Source organism: Leuresthes tenuis, unplaced genomic scaffold (assembly GCF_036924035.1).
Source record: "Leuresthes tenuis unplaced genomic scaffold, fLeuTen1.0.hap1 SCAF_8, whole genome shotgun sequence".
Classification (NCBI taxonomy): domain Eukaryota; kingdom Metazoa; phylum Chordata; class Actinopteri; order Atheriniformes; family Atherinopsidae; genus Leuresthes; species Leuresthes tenuis.
In genome coordinates this window covers 1,416,106-1,433,330 of record NW_027325362.1, presented here as the reverse complement: position 1 = coordinate 1,433,330, position 17,225 = coordinate 1,416,106, and the positions used below count along the sequence as shown (strand labels likewise).

Below are 17,225 nucleotides of genomic sequence, written 5' to 3'. Positions count from 1 at the left end.
ATTCTTCTTAAAGTATTGGTGAAATAAAGACAGATAATGCCTTATTTAGAGGCTGCATCCTTTAAGGTGGGATGGTATGTGACAATGATTAGAACTTGATCACAAAGTTTATGATGGTCATGAGATTTGTTGTCAAACACTTCAAAGTCGTGTCATATCTACGTTTACCTTCAGTTTGAAGATGCAACGTGATCCGAAGCCTACTTTGGTCCAACATGAAGCAGTTTAAGCTTCTACATTCGTCTCCACAATGATGTCGACATTCGAAACTGTTCATTAGGAGCTAAGAAGGGTTGAGTTGAACCGTGAACTGTCAAGTGATAGATCACCGGCTCAAATCCTGAATTATGTTTTCAACACGTCTTCCACCAACAAATGGTGCAAGTTTAGCATTACGGCGCTGTCACATGACACCTTCAGGTGCCTCCTGGGCTGCAGACACCAGTTCTGTTGAGCCTGGGCTGTGAAGCAGCGACTCTGCAGTCATGTGGACTGATATATATAGAATATATGGAGCCGATGAGCCAAAAACAAACCAAAGAAAAGTCAGAATACAAAGAAGAATACAAACCTCTCGCTTTCCTTGTCTTTAAACTTGTCTTTAATCTTACTTTTTTAGTCTTAAAGTCACAGTTCCAACACAAAAACAACCATGAAAAGAAGAAAATAACAAGGATGGAGACAGATAATGCCTTAACATTAACATAACAGCAGCTACCTTTAAACTCTGTTACACTTACAGAAGATTTAATCTTAAACTCTGAATACAAACTGATCCATAATAGGTTCTAAGTTTAGTTTAATCCTACGTATCTGCAGCACTCATAAGTCAGCGGGGAACACAGGTCTGACCAACACTGCACGAACCAATACAAGGTAAACAAAGAATACGGTAAAGGTCTAATTAGCATATCTCCCACAGTTATGTTTGTGGTGAGAGTTAAACCTGAGTTTTGTTATACATTTATTTCCTCTGTGCTGCCTTCAGGCCGCTGTCATCACTTCACATCTTTAACAGGCCGCATCCTGTGTGGGATGTTTACCAAAAACTGTTTCCCAATTAAATTCAAGTTTTCCCCATAAGCTCCTCATCTATCAGGTTGTTTTGGCTGGTGAAGCTCCGGGGGGACGTTTCTAACAAAGTTACAGGAAACATCGCGCGCTGAGTCATGCCATCAGCGACAGCAGATGCTCTAATTGGCGAGCGCTGTGCTGCTGAACAGCTCTGCTAATAAGATTTGAGACTCTGGAGAACAGCAGTTTCACAGAGATGCAGAAAAACAAACATGCTCCGGTTCTCTGACGTCTTTTCTCTGGCGCTGAACATTTATCTTGTACTGAAGAGAATGAAACAATGAAAAATGAGGTATTCTGATATTTTTCATCCAAAAATAATTACATTCTGCTCCCGTAACAAGAGTAAACTAAAGGTTCATGGTTGTTTAAATTGCTTCTGTCTCTTAAAGCAACACCATAGAAGTCTGTGAACCTAAAACTTTATTCGCTCTTGTTGTTATTCTCAGGCCTGAAACTGCCCCCGAGCTCCTGGTGCCCTCACGCCGTTTCTTCTTCTTCGTTACCTTTTCTTCACCATGACAACACATTAATGTGGCTGTACATGTGCAAAAAAATCCCAAAACAGATATTCTGGTGTTATTTTAGCAGAACTGCCCTTCAGAAACCAGTTGTTTGATGCCTTATGTTACCATTAAAAACAGTTTTTGAATAAACTTTTTGGTTTTAAGTCAAAAACAGACTGAAAACATGTAGAAAACACATGTGCCACTTCTTCCCGATGACTGAAATGTCGCTTTGATCTGTGACAAACGTCATTCATGAGCAGCAAAACTTCCAGAAGCAACAGGAGGGGAAGCGGAAAAAGGTCACATGACCCACAGGACAAGAATCAAGTTTAAAGAGCAGAAAGTTCTGAGTCATCCAGGTCTTTATGTCTTTAAGACAGGCTTTTAGTCTGACCAACCTATTGGGTTCATCTGGTTTCATAGATAAGTACAGCTGAGTATCATCAGCATAGCAATGGGACTTTATGCCATGCTGTCTGATAATGTTACCTAATGGAAGCATGTATAAAGTAAAAAGAATCGGTCCGAGCTCAGAACCCTGAGGAACTCCACATGAAACAGATTTCCATTAAAAAGCTACCAACTTCTTCTATGAAACAAGAAGAAACAGCAGTTCACAGATGAGTGACGTCCCTTTGGCCGTGAAAACACTCCGTTTTGGTTCTTTTAGAAGGTGTAAAAACGTCTTCATCTGATTAATTTCAATAAAGTTTCATCCAAAGGCTCGAATAAAAACGAACGAAGCCTGTTTTTTTGTAAAGGTATTTCATTCTTTAGTGTAATTAGTTAATTATTCATTATTAAACGTTGTTTTTCAAGCTGCTTCCTGATGATACTCTCTAATCTGAACAGTGAAAAAGGAGTTCCTGAAATGTTCTGCTCAGAAGAAGAATGACTGGAGCTGAAAGTTGAACCAGACATGTTTCTTTCTCAGTGATTATTGATTATTTCTCTGGCTTCTCTACGCCGGTTCATCTCTGACTCTTATGTCTCAGTTTCTTCTTCTCTTTTGCCTAAAATCTAGTTTACGGCGGCTCTTGTGTTGTTTCTCCAGTTTATTTTAGACACTGAATAATGCTTTTCTTTCTCCATTTGCCTCCTCTTCCTCCTCCTCCAGGTCTGTCTATTCGCAGCGTCTGCTGGCGAGCCGACCGGATCCTGGCGGGAACACAGGACAGCGAGATCTTTGAGGTGAGGTGGAAGACGAACAAATAGGACAGAAAAACTGGGCTGCAGTCTGCTCTCCTGCTGCTGAACTGGCTCCTAACGAACCAAACTTCTGAAACCTCTCAAAGCTTTTTAGTTAAAGTTTACCTGTGAGGAATCTGGATGAACATTTTAACGCTGAAGAATGCAGCAAAAGGGTAAAAGATGAGGATTCGTTCAACACTCTGCAGTGGTGACGAGTGTCTCTCAGAAAGCAGGCTTGAATCAGTCAGGACCACTTTGTAGAGGAAAGATTACAGTTTCCGTCTGCATGGAGTTATATTTGATGGTGTGACTCTGTTCTGGATGAAGGGTCATTAAAGACTTAACCAGAAAGGAGAAGCTCGGGTGGAGGTGCAGCTGTTTAAAGCTCATCCTGAATCTGATTCAGCAACATGTCTCAGAAAAGTTGGAACAGCTGTGCAGCATCCCCTCTTCTTTTAACAGCATCTGTAAACATCTGGAACTGAGCAGACCAGCTGGATGTTGTCCCATTCTTCTCTGATAGAGGACTCCAGCTGCTCAGCAGTCCTGGGTCTTCTTTCTTTGCTCTAAAACCTGTTTATACCTTTCCAGATGTGCAGGTTTTGAACTGAAAGCTGTGAAGAAGCAGCCTGCTGATATTAAGAGGCTCAGCAGTCCTAGATCTTCTTTCTTTGCTCTAAAACCTGTTTATACCTTTCCAGATGTGCAGGTTTTGAACTGAAAGCTGTGAAGTAGCAGCCTGCTGATATTAAGAGGCTCAGCATAACAAACCTTTGTTCTGAGGCTGATTTTAAATGCATAGTTCTGATGATACGACACAACAACCAGGCGCTGCTGGGATTCGAACCCAGGATCTCCTGTTTACGAGACAGGCGCTTTGACCAGCTGAGCCACAGCACCTTCTGCAGATCTTCTGAGAGACTCTACCTCCTTAAGGTTCTGGTTTTATACCCAGTTATGTTGCCAATTGACCCGATTAGTTTCATCATGTTCCTCCAGCTGTTTCTTTGTACATTTCCAGCCTTTTGTTGCTCCTGTCTGAGACATGTTTCTGCCATCAGATCCAAGATGAGACGATATTTCTCATGAAATATTCTATTTTTCTGTTTTCTATTGTGAATAAAGTATATCTGTTCATTAATTTATTTCCTTTTGTTTAGCCAGGAAGTTTCCCGCCGAGAAGACTATTTCAAACTATTCGTAAAATATGACTCAGGAAGTTTATTATTAACCTTTATTTGAACAGAAGATAAAACTCTTTAGATTCAAAATCTCTTTTCTAAGTGTTTTTCTGGATAAGATGTGTAGCAACTCAGGAATAAACTCAGAATAAAGTATATCTGTTCATTTATTTATTTCCTTTTGTTTAGCCGGGAAGTTTCCCGCTGAGAAAGATTCAAACTATTCAACTCAGGTCAGCAGGGGTAAAGATAACAAAGCACGAAATTAAATTAAATGCATGTAGATAGAGAAAGGAACAAGATAAAACATCATGAATGAAATTAAACCTAAATGTTGTTGAGGACATTGGACTGAAGACATACTTTTTAATGGATATAAGTCCAAAGATAACTTGTGAGCAGACCGGGAATAGATTTATAGACGTTTGAGTCGGTGAGAGGATGCATATATATAATATATATATATATATATATATAAGTACATCATATATGCATATATATGATACATATAAATAACACGAACAGACATAAAAGTGGCAGCAACATGTCTCTTTGTGGCATCGACTTGATTTTACCGGCTGCTCGACGGGAGGTTTGAAAGAGAGCTTCATCCAGTTGGTTTTGAGCTTTTTGTGTTGGTTTTCAGGCTGAGTCTCATGGCCCTGAATGTTGAGGAGGAGGAGAGTTAGAAAGCAGCTTAACCCTGATCCACACCCACAGACGTCACAATAAAAACCTGTGAAAAGATGCTTTTTTTTGGCTACAGCGATGGGTGCATGTGTGCAGGTGATGGTGCGGGACCGCGACAAACCGCTGCTCATCATGCAGGGACACAGCGAGGGCGAGCTCTGGGCGCTCGACGTTCATCCTAAAAAGCCTCTGGCTGTCACCGGCAGCGACGACCGCTCCGTCAGGTGAATGCCTTTTCTTCACCATGACAACACATTCATGTGGCTGTACATGTGCAAAAAAATCCAAAAACAGATATTCTGGTGTTATTTTAGCAGAACTGCCCTTCAGAAACCAGTTGTTTGATGCCTTATGTTACCATTAAAAACAGTTTTTGAATAAACTTTTTGGTTTTAAGTCAAAAACAGACTGAAAACGTGTAGAAAACACATGTGCCACTTCTTCCTGATGACTGAAATGTCGCTTTGATCTGTGACAAACGTCATTCATGAGCAGCAAAACTTCCAGAAGCAACAGGAGGGGATGCGAAAAAGGTCAAGAATCAAGTTTAAAGAGTGATCTTAAAGGGCTGGATAGTGTAGTGGTATGATTGCCACCTTCCATATGGGAGACCTGGGTTCAAATCCCCTGCATGAAAGATATTACCTCCAGTAGGGGTCCTTACCCTACCTGCCTATCTGTAAGTCGCTTGGGATAAAAGCATCTGCTAAATGCATAAACAGAAACTTCCACAGGTTGCATACACATGTTTCAGTTTCAATTTAGTTTCACCTCCCTCATGTTTGGGCACCATCGCTGCTTGGTTAGGTTTAGGAATAAAACACAACCTCAACATCACGCTGTAACACATCTTCATCATCCTTGTGTTGTGTTCTGGCTTTCCTTTGGTCCTCAGCTACTTGGTTAGGTTTAGGAATAAAACACAACCTCAACATCACGCTGTAACACATCTTCATCATCCTTGTGTTGTGTTCTGGCTTTCCTTTGGTCCTCAGCTGCTTGGTTAGGTTTAGGGCTAAAACACAACCTCAACATCACGCTGTAACACATCTTCATCATCCTTGTGTTGTGTTCTGGCTTTCCTTTGGTCCTCAGCTGCTTGGTTAGGTTTAGGGATAAAACACAACCTCAACATCACGCTGTAACACATCATCTTCATTATCTTTGTGTTGTGTTCTGGCTTTCCTTTGGTCCTCAGCTGCTTGGTTAGGTTTAGGGCTAAAACACAACCTCAACATCACGCTGTAACACATCTTCATCATCCTTGTGTTGTGTTCTGGCTTTCCTTTGGTCCTCAGCTGCTTGGTTAGGTTTAGGGATAAAACACAACCTCAACATCACGCTGTAACACATCTTCATCATCCTTGTGTTGTGTTCTGGCTTTCCTTTGGTCCTCAGCTGCTTGGTTAGGTTTAGGGCTAAAACACAACCTCAACATCACGCTGTAACACATCTTCATCATCCTTGTGTTGTGTTCTGGCTTTCCTTTGGTCCTCAGCTGCTTGGTTAGGTTTAGGGCTAAAACACAACCTCAACATCACGCTGTAACACGTCATCTTCATCATCCTTGTGTTGTGTTCTGGCTTTCCTTTGGTCCTCAGCTGCTTGGTTAGGTTTAGGGATAAAACACAACCTCAACATCACGCTGTAACACATCTTCATCATCCTTGTGTTGTGTTCTGGCTTTCCTTTGGTCCTCAGCTGCTTGGTTAGGTTTAGGGATAAAACACAACCTCAACATCACGCTGTAACACATCTTCATCATCCTTGTGTTGTGTTCTGGCTTTCCTTTGGTCCTCAGCTGCTTGGTTCGGTTTAGGAATAAAACACAACCTCAACATCACGCTGTAACACATCTTCATCATCCTTGTGTTGTGTTCTGGCTTTGCTTTGGTCCTCAGCTGCTTGGTTAGGTTTAGGGATAAAACACAACCTCAACATCACGCTGTAACACGTCATCTTCATCATCCTTGTGTTGTGTTCTGGCTTTCCTTTGGTCCTCAGCTGCTTGGTTAGGTTTAGGAATAAAACACAACCTCAACATCACGCTGTAACACATCTTCATCATCCTTGTGTTGTGTTCTGGCTTTCCTTTGGTCCTCAGCTGCTTGGTTAGGTTTAGGGATAAAACACAACCTCAACATCACGCTGTAACACATCATCTTCATCATCCTTGTGTTGTGTTCTGGCTTTCCTTTGGTCCTCAGCTGCTTGGTTAGGTTTACGAATAAAACACAACCTCAACATCACGCTGTAACACATCTTCATCATCCTTGTGTTGTGTTCTGGCTTTCCTTTGGTCCTCAGCTGCTTGGTTAGGTTTAGTTAGGTTTAGGGATAAAACACAACCTCAACATCACGCTGTAACACATCTTCATCATCCTTGTGTTGTGTTCTGGCTTTCCTTTGGTCCTCAGCTGCTTGGTTAGGTTTAGGAATAAAACACAACCTCAACATCACGCTGTAACACATCTTCATCTTCCTTGTGTTGTGTTCTGGCTTTCCGTTGGTCCTCAGCTGCTTGGTTAGGTTTAGGAATAAAACACAACCTCAACATCACGCTGTAACACATCTTCATCATCCTTGTGTTGTGTTCTGGCTTTCCTTTGGTCCTCAGCTGCTTGGTTAGGTTTAGGGATAAAACACAACCTCAACATCTCGCTGTAACACGTCATCTTCATCATCCTTGTGTTGTGTTCTGGCTTTCCTTTGGTCCTCAGCTGCTTGGTTAGGTTTAGGAATAAAACACAACCTCAACATCACGCTGTAACACATCTTCATCTTCCTTGTGTTGTGTTCTGGCTTTCCGTTGGTCCTCAGCTGCTTGGTTAGGTTTAGGAATAAAACAACCTCAACATCACGCTGTAACACATCTTCATCATCCTTGTGTTGTGTTCTGGCTTTCCTTTGGTCCTCAGCTGCTTGGTTAGGTTTAGTTAGGTTTAGGGATAAAACACAACCTCAACATCACGCTGTAACACATCTTCATCATCCTTGTGTTGTGTTCTGGCTTTCCTTTGGTCCTCAGCTGCTTGGTTAGGTTTAGGAATAAAACACAACCTCAACATCACGCTGTAACACATCTTCATCATCCTTGTGTTGTGTTCTGGCTTTCCTTTGGTCCTCAGCTGCTTGGTTAGGTTTAGTTAGGTTTAGGGATAAAACACAACCTCAACATCACGCTGTAACACATCTTCATCATCCTTGTATTGTGTTCTGGCTTTCCTTTGGTCCTCAGCTGCTTGGTTAGGTTTAGGGATAAAACACAACCTCAACATCACGCTGTAACACATCTTCATCATCCTTGTGTTGTGTTCTGGCTTTCCTTTGGTCCTCAGCTGCTTGGTTAGGTTTACGAATAAAACACAACCTCAACATCACGCTGTAACACATCTTCATCATCCTTGTGTTGTGTTCTGGCTTTCCTTTGGTCCTCAGCTGCTTGGTTAGGTTTAGGAATAAAACAACCTCAACATCACGCTGTAACACATCTTCATCATCCTTGTGTTGTGTTCTGGCTTTCCTTTGGTCCTCAGCTGCTTGGTTAGGTTTAGGGATAAAACACAACCTCAACATCACGCTGTAACACATCTTCATCATCCTTGTGTTGTGTTCTGGCTTTCCTTTGGTCCTCAGCTGCTTGGTTAGGTTTAGGAATAAAACACAACCTCAACATCACGCTGTAACACATCTTCATCATCCTTGTGTTGTGTTCTGGCTTTCCTTTGGTCCTCAGCTGCTTGGTTAGGTTTACGAATAAAACACAACCTCAACATCACGCTGTAACACATCTTCATCATCCTTGTGTTGTGTTCTGGCTTTCCTTTGGTCCTCAGCTGCTTGGTTAGGTTTAGTTAGGTTTAGGGATAAAACACAACCTCAACATCACGCTGTAACACATCTTCATCATCCTTGTGTTGTGTTCTGGCTTTCCTTTGGTCCTCAGCTGCTTGGTTAGGTTTAGGAATAAAACACAACCTCAACATCACGCTGTAACACATCTTCATCATCCTTGTGTTGTGTTCTGGCTTTCCTTTGGTCCTCAGCTGCTTGGTTAGGTTTAGTTAGGTTTAGGGATAAAACACAACCTCAACATCACGCTGTAACACATCTTCATCATCCTTGTATTGTGTTCTGGCTTTCCTTTGGTCCTCAGCTGCTTGGTTAGGTTTAGGGATAAAACACAACCTCAACATCACGCTGTAACACATCTTCATCATCCTTGTGTTGTGTTCTGGCTTTCCTTTGGTCCTCAGCTGCTTGGTTAGGTTTACGAATAAAACACAACCTCAACATCACGCTGTAACACATCTTCATCATCCTTGTGTTGTGTTCTGGCTTTCCTTTGGTCCTCAGCTGCTTGGTTAGGTTTAGGAATAAAACAACCTCAACATCACGCTGTAACACATCTTCATCATCCTTGTGTTGTGTTCTGGCTTTCCTTTGGTCCTCAGCTGCTTGGTTAGGTTTAGGGATAAAACACAACCTCAACATCACGCTGTAACACATCTTCATCATCCTTGTGTTGTGTTCTGGCTTTCCTTTGGTCCTCAGCTGCTTGGTTAGGTTTAGGAATAAAACACAACCTCAACATCACGCTGTAACACATCTTCATCATCCTTGTGTTGTGTTCTGGCTTTCCTTTGGTCCTCAGCTGCTCCGTCCTTCCTGCAGAGTTTCCCACGTGTTCAGTACGTTCAGATTTACTAGTTTTCATCTGTATTAGATCCCTTCATCGCTCCAAACCCTGGTTTTCTTCAGTAATCGTTCAGAAATCCATTCCTCTACAATCCTGACATCATTTCAACCTTCTTTAGGACTTCCAGAGGTTGCAAACACATGTAATAATTCAGTTTTACCGAACAGGCCTGCATCTAAACATGCGAGTATCCCACAAATATCCACTTTCAGTGTAAGAGAATCATGAGACATGCTATGAATTTGCATCAGAACTTTATGGAGAGAATAAAGCTTCGTTGGTTGGTGAATCTGTCAGTTAGACTCTTTCTGACACCAACATGCCAAAGCAGATGGTTTCTTTCTGTTAATAACAGCTTTTTGCTTCCTTAGGTCCTTAGGCAAGACCTCCTTACCCTACCTTTGGATAAAAGCATCTGCTAAAAACATAAACATCATCACTGAGTCTTTAGTTTCGTTACACCCTGAGCATGAATCAGAAGTTTTACTGTTTTAATATCTGACAGGATGCGATCTAAAAGCTAAGGGTGGAGGTGGCGTAGCAAAGCAGCAGCAAATGTGGGCTGTAATCATTTCTTATTGTAAATATCTGTGAAAACATGGCCAACATTGTCCTGCTGGTTCATCGCAGGCTGCTGAGGCCAGTCAAAGGCATCATTTAACACCTGAGCAGTGTCCTAAAAGCTGAAGGTTAACGGATAAATCTTTACTTAGTGTTGAACTGGACTGAAGTTTGACGCTCATCGCTGTTGAGCCTGTGCTGCATTGTGAGAGTTTTTATGGTGATAAATTCTCCTGTTTCCATGGAGACACTTCGTTTCCTTGTCCTCACACTTGGTGTAACTGTCATTGCTTTAATTGTGGGTTTTTTTTATCTTCATGAACAAACTAACTGGGAGCTGATTGACTGGTAATGAGCTTTCATTCATTCGTCGATCCGATTCATTAATTCTTTATTAACCCCTGAAGGTGAATTATATCCCTGCAGGATTAATTATTATTAAAGACCAGCTGTTGTTACAGATAACAGAATAAAATATAAATAAGCTGAAGTGCAGCAGAGAGGAAGGTAGAAACCTTCAGAGGTCTCCATCAGTGGGTTGGGCTGTTGTTTCTGTAGCTTAGCAACAACTCAGCTGATGATGTCACACACAGCGTCAGCAGGTAACTCAGGTGAACTCTCAGAAGACAACATGGACAGAAACTCACAGCCAGCAGTTCAACATCTGGGCTGCAGAGACGCTCCAGGATTCCACCATCTGTTGTTAACCAGCTCTGTGATCCTCCTCCTTTACTGTTAGCGCTCTGTCTGCAGTCTCTGTCTGCCCGGATAGTCTTAAAGCTGAGCAGAGAGCTGTTAGAGTTGTTCCTGCAGCCAGGTCCAGGATTCCACCATCTGTTGTTAACCAGCTCTGTGATCCTCCTCCTTTACTGTTAGCGCTCTGTCTGCAGTCTCTGTCTGCCCGGATAGTCTTAAAGCTGAGCAGACAGCTGTTAGAGCTGTTCCTGCAGCCAGGTCCAGGATTCCACCATCTGTTGTTAACCAGCTCTGTGATCCTCCTCCTTTACTGTTAGCGCTCTGTCTGCAGTCTCTGTCTGCCCGGATAGTCTTAAAGCTGAGCAGAGAGCTGTTAGAGTTGTTCCTGCAGCCAGGTCCAGGATTCCACCATCTGTTGTTAACCAGCTCTGTGATCCTCCTCCTTTACTGTTAGCGCTCTGTCTGCAGTCTCTGTCTGCCCGGATAGTCTTAAAGCTGAGCAGAGAGCTGTGTCCTCATCAGGGCTCTGAGCTCGTCCATTTTATCCACCAGAGATCTCACATTTCCCCTGATGATCAAAGGAAGAAATGCTTTAAACTTCCTCCTTTTCCTCCATTTTGTTCCTGCTCTGCATCCAAGACACCTCCTCTTCAACTTCAACTCTAATTCCAGGCATTACTTGGTCTTTGGAAAGCTCAATCAGCTGCTTCAACAGGTTAACACCCCCGTTACCCCGTAAAAAAACTGCCAGTGTTCTCAGCAGAACTCCTTCCAGCAGCTCAGCATCCAAACCAGCTCAGAAACATGCCTCAGAAATATGTTTTCACAGAAAAAAGCTCTGAAGAAGCAGCAAATAGGAGGTTATGCAGTGAACTGTGACATCGTGTTACCTCCATACTTTGGTAGAAAACTGCAATCAGTTAATCTTCATATCGTAAAAAAGAAAAGAATGATCTTAGATGCTAAACCCAACATCATTTTTTCTTCATCTCTAACTCATCGTGTCTTGTCCATTTTATCCAGCAGAGATCTCCTGGAAAAATAGCTTGTGGGAACGGATCCATAACTGTGAATAAACATAATTACTGTGTGTGTCAGGTTGTGGAGTCTGGTGGATCACACCCTAATCGCTCGCTGTAACATGGAGGAGGCGGTCCGCAGCGTGGCGTTCAGCGTGGACGGATCCCAGCTGGCTCTGGGGATGAAGGACGGATCCTTCACAGTGCTGAGAGTCAGGTGAGTCAGACAGGAGCTGAACGTGGATGCTGGTTTAAAGTGGCATTAACTGCATGCGTGTCCCCCTCAGAGACATGACGGAGGTCGTCCACATCAAGGACAGGAAGGAGGTGATCCATGAGATGAAGTTTTCTCCGGATGGAGCGTACCTCGCCGTCGGCTCCAATGACGGACTGGTGGACATCTACGCCGTTGCCCAGAGATACAAGAAGGTTGGGAAGATGAAAAACTTGCACAGTTGAAGGTCTTTCTCATGTTTTGACATCTTTCTCGTCTTTATGACGGCTCCCAGGTTGGAGAGTGCAGCAAATCCTCCAGTTTCATCACACACCTGGACTGGTCTCTGGACAGCAAAATCCTGCAGACGAATGACGGCGCAGGGGAACGCCTCTTCTACCGGATGCCCTGTGAGTCGCCCAATTATTCCAACTTCAAGGCCTCCATAACATCATAGATGATGTGTAAATACGTCTTTTTTCTATGTTAAATGAAAAAGGTGCAAAAGGAAAGTTAGTTTTTCCAAAAAGCTGGAAAATGTCGATGACTCATCCTGCACTGGGGGGCGTACACTAACTTCTCGTCCAATGAAATGTAAGTTAATGCATAATGTGGGCGTGGCCTCTTCAAACAGGTGGAGCTGACCAATCAGAGCAGATTGGCTTCTATTGTTCCTTCCTGGTTTTACTCAAAATAATTCAAGTTGCAGGGATGTGACAAGTTTCCTTGTGATGTCACAATGATCACAGAAGACCAGATATTTACACTCCTTAATCAGCCGATACTCCACTTTTACAGGTTTAAGACGCTGAAATAAAGCGTAACCGAGAACATTGGGATGAAATTACAAATGCAGCTCAGAAAGTCAGAGAACTGTGAAAAAGCAGAGCAGGATTAGAGCAATAAACAGAAACAATTACGGATTAAACAGATCCAATAATCCTGTCAGAAAAGCGTTAAAATCAGCTCTTCTTTCAGTCTCTTTGACATCAGCAGTGAGATAAACCGGCGGTTGACACATGGAGGCTCGTTCACAGACATGTTTCTGACCTCCTTCGTCTCCCTGCTGCAGTGGGGAAGCCCATCGTCAGTAAGGAGGAGGTCAAAGGTCAGCGCTGGGCCTCCTGGAGCGGCGTCCTGGGCACAGAGGTCAGCGGCATCTGGCCAAAGTACTCAGATTCTACAGAGATCAACGCCGTGGATGCCAACCACGCCGCTGCCTTGCTCGTCACCGGAGACGACCTCGGCCTTGTGAAGCTCTACCGCTTCCCCTGCCTGAGGAAAGGTCTCTGCTCCGTTTTATTCCCGCCTTCTTCTTTCCTGGATTCGCTTTAAATGTAAATAATGTTTTTTCCTCAAGGGGCAAAATTTAAGAAGTACATCGGTCACTCCGCCCATGTGACCAACGTCCGGTGGTCACACGACCTGCAGTGGGTGCTGACCACGGGGGGAGCCGACCACGCCCTCTTCCAGTGGCGGTTTCTACCAGAATCGGTCATGAACGGAGGTCTGGACGTCAACATACAGGGTAGGATAAAGATGAGAATATGTGGGACTGAGACTAAGAGGAAGATAAAATGTTGTTTTATGGGCTCAGCTGCTCACTGATTGGTTGGCACCTGAAACCGGAAGTTGCAAAGCGGTACTTCCTGTACCGGAGCTATGGTATAGATACTTTTTACTACTGTTATATTTTTAAAGTTTGAACTAAAGCCTGCATTTAGGCTGTTGTTCTGACTGCTGGTTAAATTAGCCGCTAACGCTGTTAGCATTCCCTGCTTCCGGTTCTTGTGGCCTTTGTTGTGAGGATCCACATACATGTGTGTCAGCACCTGAAACCGGAAGTTGCAAAGTGGTACTTCCTGTACCGGAGCTATGGTACAGATACTTTTTACTACTGTTATATTTTTAAAGTTTGAACTAAAGCCTGCATTTAGGCTGTTGTTCTGACTGCTGGTTAAATTAGCCGCTAACGCTGTTAGCATTCCCTGCTTCCGGTTCTTGTGGCCTTTGTTGTGAGGATCCACATACATGTGTGTCAGCACCTGAAACCGGAAGTTGCAAAGCGGTACTTCCTGTACCGGAGCTATGGTACAGATACTTTTTAATTCAAGGAACCGGGACAGCTGTTATGATATTTATATATATTTATAAAAGTTTGAACTAAAGCCTTTAGACTTTTAGGCTGTTGTTCTGACTGCTGGTTAAATTAGCCGCTAACGCTGTTAGCATTCCCTACTTCCGGTTCTCGTGGCCTTTGTTGTACATATGATGCTCAGGAGTCTTTAAAATTCAGTGGAGCTCATTAATAGGACAGCAAAACCAAAGAAAATTGCCCAATCCTCCGGGGAACGTTTGCGGTTTCTAAGTTTATTGCTCGATCTCAGTTGCTAAGCGAGTGCTTTAGCTGAGCAGCATGTGTCCTCCTGTCTCCTCCTCAGACAGTCACGGGGACTCCAACAGCGAAGAGTCGGACAGCGACGTGTCGGACGTCCCGGAGCTCGACTCTGACATCGAGCAGGAAACCCAGATCAACTACGACAGACAGGTACGAGACACCTACTGCCTGAGTTGCTGCTGGGGACAGATGCAGGTTCCCCAGAGACATGGATGAAGCTTTTTACTGAAGACGGTTTTATTTATCAAGCACCAAATCAGAGCAAAGGTCATTTTAAGGCCCTTCAGAGATGCAATCCAGTTCAAACCAGTTACAATTCAGTTCACTGTAATTAATCATAATCCAACTTACCCAGTTCATACAGAGTCAATTAAAAAGTATCCAGATCGCAATGAAACTTCTCTCTGATCCAATCCCCGTCCTGAGCTGCATGAGGCGACTGTGGAGAGAAAAAACTCCTTTTAACAGGAAGAAACCTCCATCAGAACCAGAACCAGGAAGGGTCCATCTGCCTGGACCAGCTGGGGCTGAGAGGACAGGAAAGAGGGGACAACAAGCAGCGTAACACCAGGCCAGAGATACCTGCTGAGAGAGAGAAACACAAGTTAATGACAGCAATGATGTCATCTGTACATGGAGGGAGGAGAGGTGCATCATGGGAGCTCCCCCAGCAGGCTGGGCCTATAGCAGCAGAACTATGGGATGTTTCAGGCTCACCTGAGCCATCCCTAACTATAAGCTTTATCAGGAAGGAAAGTTTCAGCCTGATCTTAAAGGTAGAGAGGGTGTCTGCTTCCTGAAGCCAAACTGGCAGCTGGTTCCACAGAGAGGGGCCTGATAACTGAAGGCTCTGCCTCCCATTCTGCTTTTAGGGGCCTGATAACTGAAGGCTCTGCCTCCCATTCTGCTTTTAGGGGCCTGATAACTGAAGGCTCTACCTCCCATTCTGCTTTTAGGGGCCTGATAACTGAAGGCTCTGCCTCCCATTCTGCTTTTAGGGGCCTGATAACTGAAGGCTCTGCCTCCCATTCTGCTTTTAGGGGCCTGATAACTGAAGGCTCTGCCTCCCATTCTGCTTTTAGGGGCCTGATAACTGAAGGCTCTGCCTCCCATTCTGCTTTTAGGGGCCTGATAACTGAAGGCTCTGCCTCCCATTCTGCTTTTAGGGGCCTGATAACTGAAGGCTCTGCCTCCCATTCTGCTTTTAGGGGCCTGATAACTGAAGGCTCTGCCTCCCATTCTGCTTTTAGGGGCCTGATAACTGAAGGCTCTGCCTCCCATTCTGCTTTCAGGGGCCTGATAACTGAAGGCTCTGCCTCCCATTCTGCTTTTAGGGGCCTGATAACTGAAGGCTCTGCCTCCCATTCTGCTTTTAGGGGCCTGATAACTGAAGGCTCTGCCTCCCATTCTGCTTTTAGGGGCCTGATAACTGAAGGCTCTGCCTCCCATTCTGCTTTTAGGGGCCTGATAACTGAAGGCTCTGCCTCCCATTCTGCTTTTAGGGGCCTGATAACTGAAGGCTCTGCCTCCCATTCTGCTTTTAGGGGCCTGATAACTGAAGGCTCTGCCTCCCATTCTGCTTTTAGGGGCCTGATAACTGAAGGCTCTGCCTCCCATTCTGCTTTTAGGGGCCTGATAACTGAAGGCTCTGCCTCCCATTCTGCTTTTAGGGGCCTGATAACTGAAGGCTCTGCCTCCCATTCTGCTTTTAGGGGCCTGATAACTGAAGGCTCTGCCTCCCATTCTGCTTTTAGGGGCCTGATAACTGAAGGCTCTGCCTCCCATTCTGCTTTTAGGGGCCTGATAACTGAAGGCTCTGCCTCCCATTCTGCTTTTAGGGGCCTGATAACTGAAGGCTCTGCCTCCCATTCTGCTTTTAGGGGCCTGATAACTGAAGGCTCTGCCTCCCATTCTGCTTTTAGAAACTCTGGGAACCACAAGGAAACCTGCAGCCTGAGAGCAAAGTGCTCTGTGGGGGAAATATCCAGCTGTGAGATCTTTAAGATGTGATGGAGCTCGGTCATTAAGAGCTTTATATGTGAGGAGAAGAAGCTTAAATTCTATTCTGAATTTAACAGGGAGCCAATGAAGAGAAGCTAAAACTGTGGATGAAGGATTTTACTGCAGATTGTGTTTTAATGGAGTCTCCTCCTTCATATTTCCATCAGCCTGCAGGGCTCAGTGTGGTTGTCACGGTGATTATGAAACACGCCTTATCTGCACCGCCAGACGCTGTCTGGCATGCGCCCGCCGTTTCCACGGCGCCGTCAGTGCTGCAACAACATGCTGTTTGCAGATAGAGCTGGAAGTGCATCACAGGGAAATGTGCTCAGACTGGTTCAGAAGTTTAATTGGAAACAGCAAGAAAGCAGAGATTATTATTTCTGTATTCCCACCAGCATCTCATTCTTTCTCTCTTTTCTTTGAATTTCTCCCCAAATCTGTTATTCTTGAACTTCCTGGTGTTTGCCGTATTATTTCCACCGCGTTTCCAGACCTTTGTTTCCCTCCATCCTTCCCTCTCTGTGTGTTTTAGCAAATAATGACGCAAGAAATGAAGAAAAAACATTTTTTCATGCTGATCGTTGTGTCGGCTGCTAATTAAGACAAAGATGGTGAACAAACAGCCAGCTGAGCAGCAGAGAATCACAGATTCTCTGTAGATGCCTTCAGCTGTCAATAGCTGAGATTCAGAGGAAACAGGAGGAACTGTGTGAAAGCAGAGCTTCAACCATCCTGGGAGCAAAGTCTGAACCTCTGAAGCTCTCAGGAGAATCATTTTAATTAGAAAAGAGGAATATTCAGTTCACAAAAGGCAACAAATGTTGAATTTATTCGTTTAGTCCCTCGTTTAGAGTTTTGTCTTATTTATCTTTTTGGAAAAATCATAATAAATTTGTTTAAAAGAGACAAATTAAGCATGAAAATGCCCGAACATGCTTTCACTGCACTTAGTTAGCAGTTCTTTTCCTCTTCTAGTCTGTCCTCAGGAT

At 43.9% G+C, this 17,225-nt stretch overlaps 1 protein-coding gene and 1 non-coding gene across 5 annotated transcripts in view; one reads left to right on the top strand and one right to left on the bottom strand.

Moving 5' to 3' along the window:
* The window catches only part of LOC140312710 (echinoderm microtubule-associated protein-like 6), a 107,949-nt gene that overhangs the window by 38,502 nt on the left and 52,222 nt on the right, over positions 1–17,225 (top strand). For all 4 annotated transcript variants that reach the window (XM_072390495.1, XM_072390494.1, XM_072390497.1 and 1 more), the window contains exons 7-14: positions 2,701–2,774; positions 4,742–4,869; positions 11,700–11,837; positions 11,908–12,049; positions 12,130–12,244; positions 12,907–13,119; positions 13,195–13,362; positions 14,276–14,382. In XM_072390495.1, coding sequence (XP_072246596.1) covers positions 2,701–2,774; positions 4,742–4,869; positions 11,700–11,837; positions 11,908–12,049; positions 12,130–12,244; positions 12,907–13,119; positions 13,195–13,362; positions 14,276–14,382 — 1,085 coding nt within the window. The remainder of the gene's footprint in view (positions 1–2,700; positions 2,775–4,741; positions 4,870–11,699; positions 11,838–11,907; positions 12,050–12,129; positions 12,245–12,906; positions 13,120–13,194; positions 13,363–14,275; positions 14,383–17,225) is intronic.
* On the bottom strand, positions 3,601–3,674 carry trnat-cgu (transfer RNA threonine (anticodon CGU)). The gene has a single exon. It is a non-coding gene; the product is annotated as a tRNA-Thr (tRNA).